Source organism: Lytechinus variegatus, chromosome 1, assembly GCF_018143015.1.
Source record: "Lytechinus variegatus isolate NC3 chromosome 1, Lvar_3.0, whole genome shotgun sequence".
In the NCBI taxonomy this organism is placed as follows: Eukaryota; Metazoa; Echinodermata; class Echinoidea; order Temnopleuroida; family Toxopneustidae; genus Lytechinus; species Lytechinus variegatus.
This window is the reverse complement of record NC_054740.1, coordinates 43,268,559-43,293,321: the sequence shown is the minus strand read 5'-3', so window position 1 is coordinate 43,293,321 and position 24,763 is coordinate 43,268,559. Positions and strand designations below refer to the sequence as shown.

The window sequence follows — 24,763 nt, the reverse complement described above, 5'->3', positions numbered from 1 at the left end:
TGAAAAAATAGATATTCATCTTAAAAAGGGTAATATCTTTTGCCATGTCGCTTCGCTCGCTCAGATTTACAAGAAATTTTGCCACACACGTAAGTATGTCCCCCTCAAGGTTGTTCATTCGTAATTCCGAAGCTTCGTCATTCCGAAGGTTCGGTTATTCCGAAGGTTCGTTATTCCGAAGGTTCGTATTTCCGAAGGTTCGTAATTCCGAAGGTTCGTTAATCCGAAAACGAATTAAGGTTCGTAATTCCGAAGGTTCGTTAGTCCGAAAACTAAATGATTAACGCACCTTATTTCGTTTTCGGACGAACGAACCTTCGGAACAACGAACCTTATTTCGTTTTCGGATTAACGAACCTTCGGACCAACAAACCTTATTTCGTTTTCGGATTAACGAACCTTCGGAACATCGAACCTTATTTCGTTTTCGGATTATCGAACCTTCTTAATAACGCCACAAATGTTCGGATTAACGAACCCTTTTACGTTTTCGGATAAACGAACATCGAAATATAGGCAATTTACGTGCGCATACATTCGTAATTCCGAAGCTTCGTAATTCCGAAGGTTCGGTTATTCCGAAGGTTCGTATTTCCGAAGGTTCGTAATTCCGAAGGTTCGTCAATCCGAAAACGAAATAAGGTTCGTAATTCCGAAGGTTCGTTAATCCGAAAACAAAATGAGGTTCGTAATTCCGAAGGTTCGTCAATCCGAAAACGAAATAAGGTTCGTTAATCCGAAAACAAAATAAGGTTCGTAATTCCGAAGGTTCGTTAATCCGAAAACGAAATAAGGTTCGTAATTCCGAAGGTTCGTTAATCCGAAAACGAAATTAGGTTCGTTAATCCGAAAATTAAATAAGGTTCGTATTTCCGAAAATGAAAATTATTCAGTTTGGTAACAAAAACGGTGTTGTCATTACAAGATTACACGATATTCTGCAATGATAGTAATAACGATCGATGATACATGCGTGTGTTGTGGCCAAAAGCATGTATTTCATTAAGAATAGGCGCCCTGATCAAGCATAGGCTAATTTCGATTTTATCTGAGCAATTGCTGCCTAAGCAAATGGTTTAAAGATGCAGGGATCAAGTGTGTTGGTCGCGTGCGAGTAACCATAGATAATAGAATTTGTATTGGAGGGGGTGTCATTTTTAATAACAGCTTCTGCTGGTAATAAAAATAATACTAATAATGATCCTTGTGAGATGTTGAAAGCGCGAATCGCAAGCTCAAACTAGTAGACATTTCATGTAACAAGACGTGAACTTAAACATTCTGAGCATTTTTTGTAATCGTGAGAAAAATGTGTATCTTTCTAAAAAAATTAACTCGAGGGCGAGCTGTAATTTGTTTATATACTGACCTGGGGCCCGTTGCATAAAACTTTTTACCTGAGAAAACTCAGGTTGTTTTTACCGGAGTTTTTGCTCTGTGCTAAAGGCATAATGGCGGAAATCAGACTAACCTTAGTTTTCAGTTTTTACCAGAGTTTCTCAGGTAAAATGTTTTATGCAACAGGCTTCTAAGTAATCTTTTAAGGACTGCATTTAGTGACTCATGAATAGAGTATATATCTCACGAACTAAATAATGAGAGCGCGAACCGCAAGCTTAAAATTTGTGATATTCCACCTAAAAACTGGACATTTTTATACTTTTTTGTAACCAGGAATAGAATGAGTTCCTCAATAAACAATATTTGATACAAGCGAGAAACGTGAGCCAAAATTTTCCGATTTTCCAACCTGAAAACTGGACATTCTAAGCATTCTTGTAAAAAAATAATAATAGCTGGGAGAACAGTTTTCAGAACTGAAGTGGCTTCCCAGGGTAAATAATATCTATATCATAATTATCATTATTATCATTCTAGGCCTACATGAAATTTCCAAAAGTTTGAGCACGTGATTCGCTCGCAACATCTCACAAGGATGCCCTTTTAATAATTGACCAAAAAGGCGAATTATACATCTTCAGATTTGATTTCTTTCCCCCAAACCACTTGCTCGCTACGCTCACAAAAATGACACATAGATAAATAATTTATCAATCAGTTATCACTTAAAATATTTTGTTCAATGCAATTACTACAAAACACACAACCTCTTTACACAGATGATAATCTCATGGTGAAAATATACGTTTGCCCCAAATTGCCCCTATTGGCCCCTTTTTTGGGCTTTGCTCTCCCCCCCCCCCCAGGAAAATATGTTCCGCCGCCACTGGTTGAAACACGCATCGTCTTCATGGCTAACTGCAAAAATTTCTTAAAATGTCCCCTTTAGATCAGGTCAGAGCTTATATATTCAAAATGTCTGTTTGCGCTTCTTGCTCGCAGTTATTATCTAAATTTAGTTACATAGGCATCTCGTTTTGAAGATCACAAACATATTGCCCATCATATTAAAAAAAATATATAGCTCGCGCTCGCATTATTTAAAAAGGGTTTATCATGTTATTACATATTTACTTTATTTTATAAGTATAAAGCTAATTATTGACTGTGAGGACTACCCTTTCAAAGAAACAAACAAAAATCAACTTTAAGCTGCCGATCGAGGAAAATATGGCTGGAAAAAAAATTGCCCCCCCCCCTATTTGACGATAGTTGGATCCGCCGGGAGGGAGGCAGGGGGCACTTCCCCCCAAATGAAATTAAAAAAAACAGGGAAATTAATATTTTCCAAAATGGGAAAGTTCCTTTTTCAAAAATAAATATGCCGTTTTTCGTGTTTTTCGAAATAAAATACTCTTTTTAAAGTATACAAGTTAAGTTTTCAGGCTGGAATATTGCAAATTTTCACTAAATGTTTTCTTTAACAGGTTCCTTTTCTGGTCAGTATGTTTAAGCTCGCGTTTTGCGCTCGTGTTAATTTTTTAGTTAGATGCACATCTGTTTAATGACAGCAGAAATCTGCTCGGATTTTTAAAAACTTATTTTCATTTTTTATTGAAATACCCTAAAGATTTAGCTTGTGATTAACGCTCGCAACACCTCACAATAATGCCATTTTAAGAATAATTGACCCAAATAAAGTTTTACGACTTCACCTTTGAATTTGTTTTACCAAGCCGCTCGCTCATTATACTCTCTCCCGAAAAATAAAGCCTAAATATAAGTTTTGCCTTAATAAGAAATCACTTCAAAAAAAGGTTTTTCTCTACTTAATCACTATCAAACACACAATGACTTCAAGCAGATGATAATCTTAAGGTGAAAATGTCAATTTTGACGTATGAGTTTCATTTTTTTGGCTTTACCCCCCAAACGAAAATGCGTTCGGCCGCCCTTGCCTTCCCATCCTCATAACAATTGAACGGCAACAGTGTCCCCCGCCCCCTCCTCCTTGCCTCTGCCTCTGCTTTCCCGGTTTTCATTTTTCGGATTAACGAACCTTATTTTGTTTTCGGATTAACGAACCTTATTTCGTTTTCGGATTAACGAACCTTCGGATTAACGAACCTTATTTTGTTTTCGGATTAACGAACCTTATTTCGTTTTCGGATTAACGAACCTTCGGAACAACGAACCTTATTTCGTTTTCGGATTAACGAACCTTCGGAACAACGAACCTTATTACGTTTTCGGATTATCGAACCTTCGGAATAACGAACCGTCGGAATTACGCCACAAATGTTCGGATTAACGAACCCTTTTTCGTTTTCGGATTAACGAACATCGAGGTATAGGCAATTTACGTGTTTCGGAATTACGAACCTTCGGAATAAAGAACCTTCGGAATTACGAAGCTTCGGAATTACGAAGTGTAACCATTTACGTGTTTCGGAATTACGAACATTCGGAATTACGAAGTGTAACCGTAAAGTACCCCCTCCCCTTTATTTTCTCAGTTTTTGTCCCACTGCCCTTAACATAACTGCCAAAATAAATAATATTGTTTTATCACGAAAAACATAGTTTGCAATGATTTTCCATAACCAGGTCCACCACAAACTAATTAATCTGTATGAAAATATGAGAAAAATCAAATTGGGATAATTCCAAGTACTGAAGTTTTAAAATCTAAATCAGACAGTCTCGAAATATCTGTGATAAATTATCGATCAATTTCACAACAAAGACGCAGAACACAAGCAGTATAGAAGCAGACGATGTCACAATCTCACTATTTAGTTATGAAATATGGGAAATTGTATTTTTTTCCTCAAAGTATGTAAAAATAATTTAGTTGTTCCATAATTATGTCTAATTGACATCATCCTATCTTGTTGGGATTTAATCAAGAGCTTTTTTGCATTGTTCACAAAAATTAGATGTTAAAGTATGAAACCAGCAGAGTGATGTGATGCCATCAACTCTATACGACGTCATAATGTGCATTATTATGACCATTATTTTGTGAAATTAAAGTCTCGCAACTGTGGTGATTTTCATTTTGCTATATTCATTAAAATCAGATCATTTGATATACAGCCTTAGATTCAACGAGTAGGTGGGTAGATTGTAATGAAGGTTCATGGGGAAGTTCACCCTTGAAAAAAAATTTTGTAAAAATAGCGGAAAAAATGATAAAAAAAACATTGGTGAAGGTTTGTGCAAAATTCATTCAAGATAAAGAAAATTGTTAGATATTTTAAGCTTTGGAGTTATGACGTCATAAACGAGCATGCAGCTGCCACATGTTATGTAAAATAAAATGCATCAATTTCAATTTATAACGGTTTGTGATAACTCTTTTTATTTCTTTTTAGGAACGAGTTTAAAATGATTTGTCTATTGATATACTGAAGATAATTTCAATTTTCTACCATACGACATGTAAAAAGCTGCTCGAATATGATGTCACAATTAATAATTAAAATTCTCATTATCTTTTTTTTATTCTTTGATGGATTTTTCTCAAACCTTCGGCATTTTTTTTCTGCTATTTTCAAATAAAATTTTCCCAGGGTGAACATCCCATTAAAATTAAGAAAATCGGGGACGTCATCATGCCCCTTCATCTTCTCTGATACCCCAAGGGTGGATCGATTGCACCCGTGACTCGTTGCAGAATAAGGTAAATTTAAAAACACCTCATATCAAGCAAACACAGTTCCAATAGACACGGTTTTGTTTGGTTATAAATCAAGCTGCGTTTGTTGATCGCAACTCTTTCATGCAACCGTCCCCATCTTCGCTTTGGTCTGTGGTTGAATGGGATTGAATCTAGCATGGGGATCTCAAAATAGGTTGTCACTCAGCTCACAACAACAGGGGTGTCTGAAAATGAAAGCAGATATTGCCATGATTTACTGATTTATGAATTTGTCATCCACAAGGGCGAGTTTTTCGTCTACCTCACATTTCAAATTTCGAACAGAAGTGTACTTGCTTCTCAGTTTATGTCCATGCAGCTGGGAAAGATAGAGGGATAAATTCAAAGTAAAAGAAATGAAAATGATTTTGCTTGTTTCTTGCTGGATTGTTTTTGTATTTTATTAAATGAAATTAGGTTTATTCCATTTTTTTCTAACAAGAACAAACAAAAAATGGATTGAGAAACTGACTTAGTGCACTGGATATTCATTACTGCAACCTATTTCAATAAGGGAGACATATCATTCATACATGTATAAAAATGAAACAATTAAGATTCCATGTAATAACATAAGAAAAGGAAAAATGGGAGTGTGACATCATCAGCCAACCTAATGAATATTCATGACAGCATGCATATAACTGTTTTCACAAAATAATGCGAAACTTTGAAATTCAATGACTTTGTCATTTGTTATTAGATTTTGATGACATTTTCAGCACTTTCCTCCGTGAATTTTACTCTACATGTATTTATTTAGATACAAATATTTTCTGCCCGGAGTAACCCTTTTTAACCAATGCCATACACACATCAAAACAACATAAAATCATAAATAATCAAATGAATGCAAACTTTAACAAAATGACAAATACAAGGAATCAAATTCTGGTGAATTTTCTTTATTTTGTCCAATGTAAATTCTAAGATATCCGAGACAATCTGGAGTAATAAAGTGAATTTATTCAACTGCAAAAGATACAAAATACTAGCAACAAAATTATATAGCTATTTACATTATTACTTTTTCATTTGACCACATGATAAAATCAGAACCTGGTCTTAAACACCATTTAAAATACTGGAAATAAGCAGCTGGAAACGGATTATATAACTATGGAATGATAATGAAAGCACAGTCACATTTTTTCTTTCATTGGTTTATGACAATTGGCAAACATTAATTGCAGAGTTGATTCTAGAGTAAAAGTATTATCCAATTAGTTGAAGTTGCCTTCTATAATTATGAACAAAGAAGGAAAAAAATCCAACCCATGTCTCAATGCACATTTCAATGGGGGTGAAGACACAGATTTGAAATATCAAACAATGTGTTTTATGTTACATATATGTTACAAAGTCAAAGTGAAATGCACACCACATACACAATATACTTATCATGTTAAGGTGATATTGAACTGATATTAGATAAAATGGGCTTGACCCTCTATTGTATGTAAATTTTGTATTATTCTGCAGATTGAGTTTGAAAGTGGGGGCTGAACATGCAGATTTACAATTTGATGGCAGATTTCATATGTACTTAACATGGTTGCTGCAAAAACCGGGGGTGCTAAAGCCCCCAAACCTCCCTCCCCATGTTCGGCCGCCACTGTATGTGTAAACATACTACTTAACACTCATTTTCAATACTGACTGATTTACTCTCGTTCACAAAGAGAGTAATTTCTCACTCCATACATGTCAATGCATTCTATTTGAAACATCTCTGAATTCTCATAACCACAAATTAGTTCAGTTCATGCTGATACAAAAAAAAAGAAACGAAAAAAAAAGGAAATAAGTAGGCCTACAGTGAATTCAGGGAGTGCTGATAACGAAAACCAAGAGCTTGGACAGTGTTTACCCTGCCCTAATTTTCTGATGCACATTTTCTACACATTGCATTACTGATATGCTGTTAATTATACCACAATCTCATCGAAAAAATGTTAATGATAATAAGATTCAAATAGCTTACAATGATGTAATAAAATTGCTGGATAGAACAGTTTGATTCACACTTTTAAAATGTTCAAAATGAACAGAGTTAAGAAAATCTCAAATTCATGACACAACCACAGTAATGTGTTCACATTGTGGATACCTACTATAGTGTGAGTGTTGACATAGTGGATTATAAATGTGTTTCACGCTGTTAAAATGTTCAGTGTGAAAATACATGTAAGTTTGCAACGTGGACACATCCACAGTGTGTTCACATAAGTTAACTACTAAATTGTGATTTGCACTGTTAAAATGCTTAAATTTCACCAGTATGGTGATGGTATTCTTGGTGTTCCACAGTGCAAACACACCAGGATATAGAGTGGGACATTGTGTTCTTTCCAGCTGAACTTGAGAGTCTAAACTTCATATATACAAGTGCAAATGATCAATGTGTCAATATCGTACTCCAAATTCTCCAATAAAGGCTATTTTTGGTACGGAAGCACTTTGTGATTGTACATGTAATCCACACTATATGTATTTCAAAACTGCTTTGTAAACAAACATACTTATAAAATTGTGACATATAGAAATAGCTAGAAAAGATGTAAGTACAGTAAATAAATTTACGTCAATTGTGACTCCATGTATTCGCAAAAGAAATTTCAAACTATTTTTTTTGGAAAGCACATAACATTTCAAAACATTGCTCAAACAAAAACTGTACATAAACAATAAAGCAGGTATTAGTACAGGGAGAGACAAAACATCCTATATTGGCCCCATAATTTGGTGGATAACACCTACCTCATTATATGAAGAAATTTATCCCTCTCTTGAAATTTGGTAAATCCCCCCCCAAAAAAAATGCATTCTAGTTTATTACCACATGCACATTACAAAAAGTGTATGTCCCAAAACTAGATGGGAAATATTAAATGAAAGCATGTTTCATATGATGTATTCTGCACTTTTGCAAGAAAATGCATATGATCAAGATTAACCTACCCCTCCCCCCAAAAAAAGACAAATAGTAAAACAGTAATAAACATATAAACACATAAAAATTGAATTAATAAAAATAAAAACTGCTTAATTTATCTTTTGGTATGAAACATTTGTTTCTGTGGCATGGAATTTCCAAGATTGAATCTTTATCCAAGATGAGCATGTATGTACAATTGATGCAAATCATACAATCATATTAAAGAAATCCTTTAAAGAAAAAAATAACTAGAGAGAGAAGCGCACTAAATATTCTCAATGTAAAATTCTAGTATTCACAAAGAACAAATGGACGGTCACTGGATCATTGCAATGTTGAATGATTGGAATGTTCAATGATATTCAAATATAATGCCATCATTGAACATTTAATTTTAAAGTAGGCCTACATGTATAGACCTTTTCAATGCAGACTACTAATTGTATGCAAGAATAAGTCTTCTGTAATTCACTCATAATATAATCTTTATCAGTGTGCCCTTTAAATGTTGATACATGCATGTAGCAGTTATATCTTGTATCTTGTTTTCTGATGGTATTTTGTACAAAGATACACTTTAAAGAACAAATTATTTCAACAAAATACTAACAACAATAATAAATGATAATAGTAATCAAGTAAAATAATACAATAATAATACTTCAAATACATGTACCTCTATTACCAAGTACTACTAATTACAATATTCTTGACATTTCTACAACACCTTTAAATAAAAAACTTTTTAAAGAACAAGAAAGCAAATGGCAAGATGATCCGAGTCATAATCTGTCAGATTCTCATATCTGGAACTCTCACTTTCCTCTTTTATATAAGTCCTCAATTGATAATAAACTTTGAAACTTCCAATTCAAATTTACTTATAGAAGAATTTCAACACAAGATTTTTAAAATCAAAATTGGAGTAAAAGATTTTCCTTTTTGAAATTTCTGTGAAAATCGCATTCAAACAACTGCTCATCTATTTCTTAGATATGTAATTTTATTTTGGAACAAACTCCATTAATGGTTGAAAGCCAAGCATATTAGAAGTACACAATTTAGTGACATTGGAATTTGTTTTGGAGTTGAAACCCTCAATAACTTTCGCCTTACCAATATATTTGTGTTGTTTGCAAAATATTTAATTAAATTTATTCACGTAAATACAATAACAAACCCACTCTTGCTCATTTTATACTTGGTTTGGACATAATAGAAAACAACTGAGAGAATTATTGCTTTAAAACATAATTTGATGAACGTCCATCGAAAAAAGTGGAATATTTTGTAGAAAAAAATGAACTATTTATTTGCATTTGTTTTGAAATATAAAGCTTTTTTAAACTTAAATTGTATCTGTGCATGTGATAATTTTGTATGGAATGAGTTGAGAAATAACAAAAAATCTTTAAAAAAAAAAGAACAAGCAGCTGATGTTCAACACAGCACCATCTTACACACACTACTAATCTGTTTATGTGGCAATCCATAAACTAAATTTGGTGTCTTTTCCTAATACACCATTGTGTTATGGAATAATATTATAATTTATTATGCACCATGTCTAATCTTAATTTGTTCATCATACCTTTTAACAATACAAAGATCCAGGCACATACAAGTACTTGCTATTCCACAGGAATATATAATATCTTAACAACAGCGGGCTTGATACCATGCATTTATAAGGGTGCATTTTGCATATTGGGCATGTACAGTATGTACATGTATTGATCCAAGGGCCTGCTGATTTTATACTAGTATAATACATAAAATATGATTAATCGCTTGTGATTTCTTTTTCTACATATACAGCTATTCAAGAAAGTGAACTACATGTTAGTTGATTTTTTTTTAACCATAATACAAATATTCTGATAGACCTTATGCATATGTCATCATAATATCAAAGCGCCCTCCCTCAGAGGATATAGGAATACATGTAAATGGAGTTGTCAGAGACGTGCCAGCTGCAGATCACCAATGCATGCAAGGCAGTGGCTTCAGCCTCTTAAAAGGGGAAGTCTACCGTGATGAAAAGTTTATTGTAAAAATAATAAAACAAATATGGATGAAGGATAGGATAAAATCCATTCAAAGATAAAGAAAGTTATTAGAATGTTGAGTTATTGATTTGAGTTGTCTTACATGTATACAAGCAGCTGCCCCATATATATATAATATAAAAATGAATAAATTTTCACTTTTTTAATGGTTCATGATGACTGAACATTTTCTTCTTTCAGGAGTGGGTGTGAAATAATTTGTCTCGTGATAACTAAAGATACCATAAAACAAATTGTCAATTTTTTGAGAAAATGACATTTCATTCAAGATTAAAAAAAAAAATCAAGATACATATGAGGCTGCTCGCATGCGATGTCACAAATAAAAACACTTATGCTAAATCTAATAACTTTTAAAATCTTTGATGGATTTTCCTCAAACTTTCATCAATATTTTCAAATATTTATTTGTACAGTAAAATTTTTGCTGGTTGATGGTGGCGTGATGGTGTCAAAGCATAAGGTCTATAGTTACTGTATTATGTTCTTGAAAATGCATGCAACCAAGTTGGCAAAGGCTGTCGTCTTGAACAGGCTATTCCTGCATATTAAATCCTGCCACATTGAGAACCTCAACATGTGCACAACCACAATAATGAGTCTCGAGCAAGATATTGCTTGATAAAGTTAGAAACATAGAGTACATGTTAGACTTGGGATTCTCAACATTTTAAAGAGCTCAACACACATTTCAGCTGAAATTAAATTAAAGCAATCATTACATAAAATCTACAACACAAATTTGGCAGTATACATGTTTTCTGAGTAATTTTCATACCATAAATCCTCTAAAATATAAAGTATATTGAATATTATATTGCATATTAAGCTTCAAACAAAACAAGAAATTGAGAGATTTTCAAATAAAGTAAGGAATATCAGCACACGTGTAGATCTACAGATCAAATCAATTAAATCAATTTTATGATGCAGTTCAGCCATCAAATCATCACACAAAAAATAATGTAAACAATACAAAACAAATCCAAACTTGTACACACATTTTAGCAGTCATCCTCATTAAACGGACAAACAATTGCACCACTCAAACCAAAAGAAAATTGCACAAGACAAACTACCCCTCCCATTATCTACGTATATAGCTCATTGTTAGCTTTACCGTACATTATATTAACATGCCAGTTCATGGTTAGCTCATGATAAACTTTTCTCAAATGACCTTTGCCGTTTTTTCATTAGGATAAGCACTTAATATTTTCAAATGAAGATGGTTCGTAAGCTTTCCCAGCAAAGCATTTAAATTCTAAGAATAAAACGCATTGAAAAGACAAGTGAGGGGTTAAGTTTGGGAATCTGTTTGTCTTGTCTGCTTTTGGCACATTTGACTATAGTTTGAGCTACTGTCAAATACGATTGATTATTGAATGAAAACTTTGTGATGTTCATGCACAGTTTACATCCATTAACAGGCTTATTAGGCAAAAAAAAATATATATTTCAGATGTTTCTCTAACGAATTTATAAAAGGATGAATGCATATATTTCATATTTGACTCATGAACCAGTAAACTTTCAGCAACACACTATTATAAAGCCTGGTTTTCATAGGGCTCAAAAACATTTTGTGCTCAGGTTTTGCAAGTAAACGAATGCCAAGAAATGGCAAAGTCCAACATTTGTATTTATCCAACAAAAGTATGTGAAAGTGTACTTACAAGTAAATGTTCGGAAACTTTGCCAATTGTTCGCAGGGGTCAATGTTAGTTAGCAAGTAATTCTAATTTTGTTTAATAACTTCTCACCAATGACAAGCAATTCCAAACGCGCACAAGTATTGTGCACTTTTGTCGCATAAAATGGGAATGTTAGACTTTGTAAATTCTGTGTCCTTGCCCAAACCTTGGCTCCATTGAATACCAGGCTTGAAAATGAACACAATTACTGATAAATGTTATTGCAAAAGTACAGTATATATAATGTACAAAATTCCAAGCAGAAAATTGTCATAGTATTGGCCATTGGTCAATCAACTTATTTTCTGATGTTTACTATCAAACTGTTGCCTTCATATGTCTCTATTCTCTCTTTCATTTAAACTTAAAATTTGAAATAATACACTACATAAATGTACATCATGAATGCCAATTCTTCCCACCATGTAGTTTCTTAACTTGACTACATACATTTTCTAGATGTACACAGTGTTCACATGAACTTCACATTTTTTTGTCTTGACAACTGATTAAAAAACAAAGAATGATTCAAAGACCTTAAACAAGTGGAACACCTCTGGCAGTCTTGCCTACATTACGCAATGCAATATAGCAGCAGTGCTTTCTTTGAAAATAGCTAATGAATATTATTCACATAATAAGAAAACAAATATATGATAAAACATTATGCCAATTGACCCAAAATGACCGCTGACCATGATCATGTGAACTAAGACATGTGCAAAACAAATATTCATACTTGATTATCCTTATGTCGATATTTCATGAGCTAGATCCATAAAGTTCCTTAGTTATGATGCTAATTCAACACATACTCCCAACATGGCCAGAGATCATTGACCTTTAAATGGCCTTTGATCTTAGCCATGTTCCTGAAATGCATGAAGGGTATTCAGGGATACACTGCTGCTCTTATGTCCAAGTTTCATGAACTAGATCCATAGACTTTTAAAGTTACTGTAAGATGACAATTCCTCAAATAACCCCAACATGGCCAAAGTTCATTGACCCTAAGTGACCTTTGATCTTGGTCTTGTGACCTGAAACTTGCACATGATATTCAGGGATACATGGTTGCTCTTATGTCCAAGTTTCATGAACTAGATCCATAAACTTTTAAAGTTATGATGACAATTCCTCAAATAACCCTAACATGGCCAAAGTTTGTTGACGGTAAGTGACCTTTGACCTTAATCATGTGACATGAAACTCAAGCATAATCTTCAGTGATACACTATTACCCTTATGTCCATGTTTTATGAACTAGGTCCATATACATGTACTTTAAAAGTTATGACAACATTTCAAAAACATAACCTTGGTTAAGATTTCGATATTGATTCCCCCAACACGGTCTAAGTTCATTGACCCTAAATGACCTTTGACCTTGGTCATGTGACCCGAAACTCAGGCACTTAACCTTGGTTAAGATTTCAATGTTGACGCCACCACCGCCGCTGCTGTCGGAAAAGCGGCGCCTATAGTCTCGCTCTGCTATGCAGGCAAGACAAAAATTGTGTGCCTGGTCTGTGGAGCTTTGAAATATTAGAATTTGTTAATTATTAAATGACAGTGTTCATTTGTTCATCTGTTTCTGTTTCTGTTTGTGGTAACTCCCGTAGGAACTCGGCAGGACAGCATTTTGCTGGTAAACGCCAAGCTGGTATATAACCAATTACCAATGAAACATTTAACGTCTATGTTAATCAGTCATAGTGGCTGACGTTATAGACGACAGATATCACTCTCGGGCCTTTTTATCAAAGTGGAGATAATGGCAGAGTTGGGATTCGAACTCACAACCTTGCGATTATGAGTCCAATGCTCTAACCACTGGACCACACGACCCGAGTTTGTTCATCATGTATAAAACAGAAGCACAAATACCTACATGTACACATACATTCTATGATAGGAAAAACATTTACATACAAATATGTAAAATTCAAGTGCAATCATAATCCATATTTAGCTTGGTATCATACATTTACATTTATATACATGACACATATTGGTTCTTTGGCTGGTGCATGTATTGAAAAAGGACGTGTTTATATGCACACTGTGTAAAGGGTATCGCCATTCAACCAAACAACATCAAATAGCATACATCAAGCATCATTACAACTCCAAATTATTCTTTGTATTAAAGTTTAAACCTAAATTTGTCTATGTAAGAAGCTGCTTGCAAAGGGTGTCCCCAAAAACAATTCACTCATTTCACTGCACAGTGGAACAACACAACATCAAACTCTGTTACACTGTATAATACAAACTCTAATTTTAAGGCATTTTTGTTCTTTAATACATCTGCTTATCGTAAATATATTTTCAAACCCTGATCTCATGCACACATAACATCAAATCAAAGCAAACAAGTCTCGCTTACTTTCTCATGGGTTGATATGGAATTTAATAGAGGGTGATTAAAATCACATTTACAGCATACTTGTACATGTATTAGGTTTAATACCCTGTTTATAAAGTGACACACATGAATGCAGGACGAATGAGCAACCAAGTTGGAAAATAGTGTGCAATAAGATGAGAAGTATTCATGGAATATAATGTAGATGTCTCTGGTGTAAAAATGATATGTGTTTAGGCCTACTCTATAAAATATTGGGTTGTTTTAGAAATGTTTTACAGGAAATACAGTCATATCCTTTATACGTTTATCTTTGAAAAGAAGTTGAGATTAGTGCATACATGTACATATTCATTAAAATACATACATGTAGATAACTACATGTACCCCCCCCCCTTCAAAAACAAAATGAAAACATAAAAAAATCCACTTCCATGAATTACCTAATTTTGCACAACACTGCATTTTTAATTCTATAAAATCACTACATGTACATGCATGCATTGGAATGGTAAAATGAAAGAGCATGCATGTTGTAGGAATGATCTACATGTAGGATGATTGTTGACACTAGGAGCCCTATTCACACAAGGCTTCCCAATTGATTGTGGTGATCGCAAACAGTGATCAATGTAATCAAAAGCAGAACTCAACCCTCAATTCAGGGCTCGACATTAGCAGTGGCCCAAGGCAACCTAAATTGTGGGTCGGGCAACCAAATTTTTTTGAAAACCCACACTTGGTGGCCTGGGCTCCGTAACACAAAGGTTTGCGATGAATTGTAAATATGAAAGAACACTTTTGATTGGTTCCTGGTCAGTATTTTGCGCCAAATTTGCTTGTAAACTTGATCTTGATTGGTCAGTTCATTTAGCGATTGATCGCTAATCTTTGTGTTACGGAGCTCTGGTCATACTTCCAAAATTTTTTATAAATTGTAATGTTTTCTACTGTTTTAAGGCCACCAAATTTGCAATGCGGGCCACCAAAATTACGAAATTGATGATTTTGGTGGACCGATCGGGCCACCAAGTAAAAAAGTTAGTGTGGGGTCTTGTTCAATTGATTGCTAAGTTTTGTGACTTGTGGGGCCTAGATCATACATAACCAGTTTTGGTATACAAGGAAATTGAAAAAGGGTTTCAAAGACAAGGCCTTGTGTTGATTTCCTTGAGTTGCAAGATTCTTTGCTAGATCACAATTCATCAGTAAACAACACCCTTTCAGTGTATCATGAAAGTTTGACAGAGTAGTCAATGTTGACATTAGCCAATACAAAGCTTTGGTAATATCAAGGAAATTGAAAAGAGAGAGAGAGAAAAGAAAATACCTTGACATATCTAGCCAACAAGTGTTAATTTCCTTGTAGTTGAAAACATGATTTAAAGACCTAAGACCGTTCGATATCCCAAATTCTTTCCTGTGAATTCATAAAAAAATGTGCTGATACTGCATCCTTTTTTCTCACTTCCCATTCATTATCAATCCCATCTACAAGTAGATCATACATTGTTGACTTGGTGTCTACTGAATTCTTTCAATTCTCATAAAGCTTTGATAAACAGAGAGCAACCCGTTCCAGGAGGCAGCGGGTCATCCAGATCAGTGACCCGTCTTACAAAGAGTTGACTGATCCAATCAACCGTATCTCTATGAAAATCCATCAGTGTCATAATTTTTCTACATGAAATTTGCAAAATGTCCTTTGTAAACAAAGAAAAACACACCAGATTGTCAGGAAATCTATGTTTTATGAATATATATCATATCTAGAATTTTTTTGGAACAAACATGCATTTGCATGATATATGTCGAGTTTGGTGGCTTTCCATAGTTGTGACTGATTGAACCAATCGCAACTTTTTGTCAGACGGCCCCAGATAATCAGAACCCTTTGATTGAGCACGGTGTCACATCCTCACAGGATTTGCATGCATGTACATGTAGCACTACATGTGTGCAGTACAGCCATTGTTTACAACAAGGGATGGAAATCAATATTTATATCTCTAGTTTATCATGAAAATTATCATTTATTTCTTAATTATACACACATATCAATTCAAAGTAATTTGACATAATTCAAAAGAACAATCTGACAGAAGATTCAATACATAAAATTGGACCTGACTTTATAGGCAATTGAAGATTTGCACAAGAATGTGCTTGGTCATTTGGCAATTAGAGCTTTATAAAGAACTAAGTGGTCCTGGCCTTATGAGTGATATCCTGAGTGAAGTTAAAGCTAGCTATTGCAAGATTATCAGCACCACCAAAGTACTTACCCATTATTACATAGGTTGCCATAAGGACTATGACACTCCAAAAAACAAAGGAGGAGAAGATCATGGCATAGAGGGTACCAAAGAATGCAGTCACCCAGACAGTGATGACGAAGTAGACCTTCGGGAGACACATGGCAGAGAGGTCCAGCAGTTCACCACCTTCCTGGCCCTCAAACGTCTTGGATCCAGTGTAGAACTTCTCAAGACGGTTCTCCTTCTCCTTCCACTTCTCCACGCACCAGTTGTCCAGGTCTTCCTTGTTGTTGGGAAGCTCACTGACAGGATACTTGTGGATCAGGAACTGCATCTCCTTGGGAACGTTGCCTCTGAAAAAGTCAATCTCACCCTTCTCCGGGATAACGTCACAGTATGCCACCGTCACGTCATAGACAGTATCAACCTTCTTTATCTGTTTCAGGTAGTCCAAAGTGAAGGAAAAACCTGTAGTGTGGGGATGAAGAACATACTTATACATGGGTAGGTTGTTCTTCTGGGCATAGGCATTACTGATCTCTTGACCTGTCCGACAAAAGTTGATGCCTTCAGGGAAAAGGAGGAGCTGGAAGTTGTACCGCAGCTCCGCAAAGTACTTGAGGACGGTAGTCATCCAGACACGGTCTTTGACCCATTGGCGGGATAGGAAGATGAAGCAGGCAACCTGCATGGACCAACCAAGACATGGTGCATTCTTGAGCTGGGACTTCAAGATAATCTTGAGGTCTGAAGAGTTGGTTTGTCTCATCATGCAGGCGATAAAGAAAAGCCAATCTATCCGGGTGCGGTGATTCAAGATGAGGAGGCTACGTTCGTTCGGCACCATTTTGTCACCAATGCTCTTGAACCGACAGCCATAGAAAGTCTCCAGTAATGACACCGGTAGCATCATCCAGAACCCGATGAAGCGATCTGTGATTCGGCGGTAGATCTGCGGAGCAAGAATCATCAACGGCAAAAATGGACCCATCATGAAGACCGAGACCACAAAGGCAGAGTAGAATGCCAAAAATAGCGACAAAAACCCCTTCACTTTTGAATGACCCATCCTGAAAGAAAGAAAAGTACAGAATGAGAACTAGGCCTAATGAGAACCAAGTTTACACTCTCAAATGCAGGTCTAAGATGATCAACATTAAACCAGGTTACACATCTGATCATAAAACCTTAAATTGTAATGTCATCTTCATATAAAATCCACACTACAATAAGCAATAAAAATATTATCAAATGAGAAACAACCTTTAATCTCTGATATGACCGAACAATTGTTAAAACCTTTTTTTATGAAGCAGAAGAACAATACACGTAGCATTTCCGTAATCTTTGTACACATTTTTATCAGTAAGTTTGGGCACTGACCTCAGAAAAGTAAAGCACTGAGTTCAAGTACATGTAGGTGCTTTTCTTTTCTTTGATTTTTTTACATTAAGGCTACATGTGATGTGGATGCCTGGGAAACAGTTGCATTAGTCACATTTTACTGAAAATTCAAAAATAGATAATGAAAATATAATGACATCAACATTTCTATCACAAAAAAAGATATTAGGTAGGTATTGGAAAAAATAGCTCTCACAAATTAAAAACAAAACAAAACTGGGCTTTACAATACATGTTCAAAACAACTTTACAAATTACCGACAGCAAGTGTAAACAAGTGGAATGCCTCTGGCGGTCTCACCTGCATCACGCGATTCAATATAGCAGCAGTGCTGACTTTGAAAACTACTATAACTCGCACAAGATGTTCAGTGATACTTGGTTACTCTTATGTCCACATTTCATGAACTAGGCCAAAACACATTCAGAGATATGATGGTAATTCAACAAATACCCCCAACATGGCCAAAGTTCATGGACCTTACATGACCTTTGACCTTGATCATGTGACCTGAAAATCTTACAGGATGTTCAGTGATACATGTACTTGATTACTCTTGTATCCAAGTTTCATGAATCAGATGGCCGTCGATGGTCGTCGATTATTTCGAGGCCTGGATTTGACAAATTCTATGCATAAATTAGAGATTAGAATTTATCCAAATGTCAATAGGGTCTGAAAACGACAAATACAAGTCCAGTTATGGATGGCCTGACGTGGAGGAATTTTTATTGATTAAATTATTTTACTATTTCAAAATGAATGGTTTTGTGGCGTTGTACCAACAGTTTTCATAGTTACTTTGTATTACAATGATCATTGAATGCATTATCCCACTTGTTTTGGGATTTAATTTCTACCTCGATTACGTAAGACTATAATTTTAAAATTTCTCGGCACTTTTGCATGTCATAGTCTAGACCAAAAGCTTCAGTCTCTGTATTTTGGTTGTTCCGCTGAACTACGTTGGCTCCACTCACCATACATAGACTGAAGAGCTTAGGGGCCCGTGGCTACAGACAACGTATAGTGAACTAGCGTTTTATAGATCGCGATTTAAAACTTTTTTTTTAGCGAAATTTAGTTTTATGGTTTCCATTGGCAGGGAAATATAAATAACTTAAGTAATTGCATACCTTGGACCGGAGTTATTGAAAAAAAAACGACTGGATGATTGAGAAATCTGTCATCTAAGACATTTTCTCCTGATCTGACGGTTTTTCTTGCAAGTTGCCATCTTGAATGAGGTCATTATCGTTAATGTCTCGATATATTGCGATTATAACTAGTATCGTTTGTCTTCGTGTAGTGTATTGTATCGTATTATTGTATTCGTATACCGGTATTGCCTTGTACATGTAGGTGTGCTGGTGGAATGCAATATCATACTTGCCAACATTTTTGAAATCTAAAGAGGGACAAATTTGGCCAGGGGTCCAGGGGGCCGCTTAGGCTCCCGACTTGGTTCAGGGGCAGCGCCCCAATTGGGGTCTCAAGGGGGCGTTGCCCCCTTGAAGCTGAAAGAAAAATAGCACTATGGAGGGCCATTAGATGCTTAAAATGATACCAGAATCACATAATATAATAGACACTCTACACACATGCCCCCGTTCTGTAGTTCAGTATCCATGATCTTGAAAATATTCTCCCCTGTTGATCTGTCAGAGCACTGTTGCAGTGACAAAAGTTCACATGCTACCTGACCAATATTATCGTCATAAGTTTTCAGGAGTATTGGGTACAGTTTCACGGCTCCTTGATCGGTACTGCCATCTGTAGCGATACTGTAAGGCTGATGCTTGACTTTACTGACCAAAGCTTTCGCATCGCTGTCCGCTAGGGTACAAAGGACGTTACTTGTTTTTGCCCGAGCAGCACTGTAACCCTTAGCAATTTTTGAGTCGGGAAACATTTGTCTGAACAAATCACCAGCATGGTTAGAAACATCAATTGCAATGACCAATGTTATGTTCCACCAAAAAATCAGTAAATCTTACCTCGGCTCCAATGACAGAGGTATCCTCTTTGGGCATAAAAGAAGATATTTTGGACATGCGAGTCGCATCGAGATCCGCCTTTTCATTGTCGATGTGTTTTTTCTTCTCGGCGTGCCTTCTTATATCATTACATTAGCTCCTCCACTTGAGAGTTTTATGTCCTGCCGGCAACACATGCAAATTCAACGCCTTTCGTGCTTGGCTTTATGAAATGAAATCGTTGTTTGTACTCCCCTTTAAATTTCTGCAACCGTTTTCCACTCATTTTTGATCAAATCCTCTCTAGTTTTGCGAAATAATCCTGTTAAACCCACGATCGTCACATACCCCGTGCACAGCTCAGCAAGCGTTAATACATGTCCCACATATAGAGATCGGTGCTGTGCATACATGTGTTGTGCACAAGTACATGGGCACTCCGCATCGCATGGAAACAAACCACGTTTTCGCAGTCTAGTCAGTCGCATGTGTACACCAGAAGCCTGTTGCATAAAACTTTTTACCTGAGAAAACTCTGGTAAAAACTGAAAACTAAGGTTAGTCTGATTTCTGCCATTGACTTTAGCACAGGGCAAAAACTCCGGTAAAAACAACCTGAGTTTTCTCAGGTAAAAAGTTTTATGCCACGGGCCCCCGGTCACACAGCGGAAAATCGACTTGGGAGAGCGATCAAAACTTGACATACCATACACATGACCGTACATACTACATGTACCATCGGTCAGTTTCGTTGGTGGGACTGTAACATTACATCGATAGCTCAAACCTGGAAGTCATAGACAATACTGTACATTTCGTATATATTGAACACGCGCAAACACTTTTTTCTCTCGTTTTCTTTATTGATTTTTTTGTTTTTGTCTAGGCTCAAAAATCGGAACATTCCGATTTTTCTGCTCTAAAAATTTTTAAAAACGGGACAGTTGGCAAGTATGCAATATCGATATCAGTATTATCACATTCGTAAATTGTTGACGCCCTCTCCATTCGTTTGTAATTATTTCATAGTTTGGCTGCCATTTGATCGATTTCGCTGTGCTTTTCCCAAGTAAACATCGATAAAGTATAATTTTCATGCATTTTCATCTATATCGTTTAAACTACTCGTATGTTAAATAGTTCTATATTTTTAATTTGTAGTTTATATATCCTTACTACTTAGAGTGTAACCCCGATGTGTTATATAGCCCAAAACTTTGGAATCTGGATTGACAAAAGTGCTGGTGTTATAACAAATGGGAGCCCACACCACACGGACACTTTACCGTCGGTGAATGGGGATTACAGTAAAATGTCAGAAATTGTTATGACAGGTTCAGAGGTGTCATAAATATTTAGTGAGGTTGTTGTACCCGATCTTATTCTTGGTAAAGAGAGCTTGGCATAATTGTACTTGATGCCCCCAGGGGACATCAACGTTTTACCTTGATTCGCGTGGATCCTCGACCCGACCTTGTTTACCATCGGCGAGTTGATATCCATCCGCGCGTGATTCGGTTGATCGCGCAACAAATAAAGTAATTGGGGGCATCAAGTGCAAGTAATATAAGAGAGACGAGCTATAGCTCTCAAGGTTACATTAGCTATCAAGGTTAATTTTGCCAACAAGGTTAATTTTGGCTGCAAGGTTAATTTTGCTGAAATTTTTGGGGGCATCAAGTACAAGTAATATAAGAGAGTTTATTTTCTAGCTATCAAGGTTAATTTAGCCAACAAGGTTAATTCGTTTCGACGTTGTTATGAAGGCTTGCGCGGCTAGAAAATAGAAAAAGAGGGGAAAATGGGGTTAGTGGAATGTAAACTTCTGAATAAACGTGCTGAATAACTGGAAAATTTGGGGGCATCAAGTGCAAGTAATATAAGAGAGACGAGCTATAGCTCTCAAGGTTACATTAGCTATCAAGGTTAATTTTGCCAACAAGGTTAATTTTGGTTACAAGGTTAATTTTGTTGTTTTGGGGGGCATCAAGTACAAGTAATATAAGAGAGACGAGCTATAGCTCTCAAGGTTACATTAGCTATCAAGGTTAATTTTGCCAACAAGGTTAATTTTGGTTACAAGGTTAATTTTGTTGTTTTGGGGGCATCAAGTACAAGTAATATAAGAGAGACGAGCTATAGCTCTCAAGGTTACATTAGCTATCAAGGTTAATTTTGCCAACAAGGTTTATTTTGGCTGCAAGGTTAATTTTGTTGAAATTTATGGGGGCATCAAGTACAAGTAATATAAGAGAGTTTATTCTCTAGCTATCAAGGTTAATTTAGCCAACAAGGTTAATTCGTTTCGACGATGTTATGATGGCTTGCGCGGCTAGAAAATAGAAAAAGAGGGGAAAATGGGGTTAGTGGAATGTGAACTTCTGAATAAACGTGCTGAATAACTGGAAAATTTGGGGGCATCAAGTACAAGTAATATAAGAGAGACGAGCTATAGCTCTCAAGGTTACATTAGCTATCAAGGTTAATTTTGCCAACAAGGTTAATTTTGGCTGCAAGGTTAATTTTGCTGAAATTTTTGGGGGCATCAAGTACAAGTAATATAAGAGAGTTTATTTTCTAGCTATCAAGGTTAATTTAGCCAACAAGGTTAATATGATTCGACGATGTAATGAAGGCTTGTGCGGCTAGAAAATAGAAAAAGAGGGGAAAATGGGGTTAGTGGAATGTGAACTTCTGAATAAACTTGCTAAATAACTGGAAAATTTGGGGGCATCAAGTACAAGTAATAATAGAGAGTTTATTCTCTAGCTATCAAGGTTAATTCTGTCAACATCACGACTAGGATTACTTGCCGGATCACCGCTTTCATCAATTTTGGGGGCATCAAGTGCAAGTAATATAAGAGGATAGATGAGGAGGCAAGGATGCGCGCTCATCTAGATGCACCTGTTTGCGCATTTGCGCTAGTGCAAACCGGAACTACTTTCTATTATTTTTTTTAAGCGAGAAAAAGAAATGTTTACATTTCGGAATCGAAGAATCATCGAGAAATCAAGGAGTACCACGAGGTAAAAACGTTGATGTCCCCTGGGGGCATCAAGTACAATTATGCCGAGAGCTTCGTGAAACGGTTAGCGGACAAGTAGCTCACTATCTCCGATTTAGTCAATAAGTTAGACTTATGTCATGACTGTGTTGAGAAACGGGCCCTTGGCTTGGGCTCCCGACCGGTCGCGTAGCGGGCGCGGGCGGGAGTTCCCTGGCCCGGGTTAAGAGCGAGGCAGAGTTCGAAGAACATCGGATCGAGTGAGAAAAAATCAGTTTACTTACTCGTTTAAGTACGTAGTATTACGGTACCAGATTCTGAAATATATACCGGTAGTCTAATGGAATAACTTAACTAAGCTCCTAATATGGACCTTAATTAGACCAAATATACTCACATTAAAACGGTTGTTCATTCGTCCCCAGATTCAGTCAGACTCAGTCACACACACAGTCTTGGCCACTGTATACGTACGTAGCTGTCTAGTCTCTTTGCACTCTCTCTGCATCTGCTATGCTGGGACCGATTGCACGAAACGGTCTTTCCAAGGACCGTCTTTCGTGTCGCCCATCTTTTATGATACGCTATAGGCGGGTTGTTTCTGAAATTTATGATAAAGAATAAGATTCGTTAGTTTGCTTTTAAATCAAATTTTAAAAAATTTCATGATATATCACATCATTTTATAAACAAATATGTTGTTTAATTTAACCGACGAATGAAATATGTTTGCAGATGATTTATTTAAAATGCGTTTCACATGGCGCATCATAAAAGATGGGCGACACGAAAAAGACCCTTTCGTGCAATCGGCCCCTGCTCTTCTTGCTGAACATGGGGAACATGTTTTTTTTTTAATACTAAATAGGTTCATAATTGCGGATTGAAATAATCGCTAGAGGGTATTCATTTGTCTCGCAATCTACTACTGTATGGTAGATTGCGAGACAAATGAATACCCTCTAGCGATTATGTTTTTGTTTTATTTAAACGCTAAGATGAAAATAAAGATTAACAAAAAGTTACTTTTAAAAGTTTTTTTTTAATGTTTGTATTTATAATAATCTTAATTTTGTATTTTAATTTATTATTACTCATATAATAGATATATATTTTCATTTATTTTTTGAAATTTCCACTCAAATTATATGGGGCATACTCTCACTGCACTCGATCGTATAGGTATTTTACGGGTTTATAACTTCAAAAGGCTTTCAGTTTCAATGCGCAAGTATCCTCTGTGACACTCATTCAATGAACTCTGTGACTGTACCGGTATGTAAATTTAGGTTTATTGATTATTCTGATGTTGTTGGTTGCTTGGGATTTTAGACAATTAAAAAGCTCAATTGAATTAAGACATTTTGTTTTATTTGATTTGTTGCATAGAATTAGAATTCTGTTGACTTAGCAAGCTCTTGTCTTTTCTTCAATTCTCTGAATCTCTCTGTGGACGGGTGGTTAACTCAGTCCCGCGTGTGAAGATTCGTGTCCCAAATATCGTATGCCCCCTACCACTCATTCGTGCATTCCAATGAACAAGGACAAGGTAAATATGATATAACCCACTCACACATTGTACGAGGTTAGTACCGGTATGTACTAACCTCGTACAATAGACCGTGTTTGACCCTGGATTTCGAAGTAGTCGCCAAACATCGCTTCATTGCTGAAGTAATATTTGCCGAAGCTCCTTCTCGCTACGCACCGGGGCTCTTGCCGGTAAGTAGCAAGAGTTTGTTGAATATAAAAGAATAATAAAATAATAATCCGATAAAAAAAAGCACATTTTGCTTACCTCGGCCTCGAAAGTGACTTCGCTTGTCTCTTCCACGGAAATACAAGGAAGCCCGTTGGTGGCGCTAATAATTTCACAACCTTGATTCAGCTCCTCGGTAATTTTATAACTGTATCTAAATTCTTTGAATGCGCAATCCTCATGATTAATTTACTAATTATGGGCACCAATTAATGAAATGCCTTCAAAAAACATAATTAATGATT

At 35.9% G+C, this 24,763-nt stretch overlaps 1 protein-coding gene across 1 annotated transcript; it reads right to left on the bottom strand.

Moving 5' to 3' along the window:
• Nucleotides 1-14,200: 14,200 nt before the first annotated feature.
• Nucleotides 14,201-23,283, bottom strand: LOC121414742 (lysocardiolipin acyltransferase 1-like). Its single transcript, XM_041607810.1, has 2 exons — nucleotides 23,157-23,283; nucleotides 14,201-17,441 (listed from the first exon to the last, which is right to left on the bottom strand). Coding segments are annotated over exons 1-2 (1,131 nt in total). The 5' UTR covers nucleotides 23,159-23,283; the 3' UTR covers nucleotides 14,201-16,312.
• Nucleotides 23,284-24,763: the final 1,480 nt, after the last annotated feature.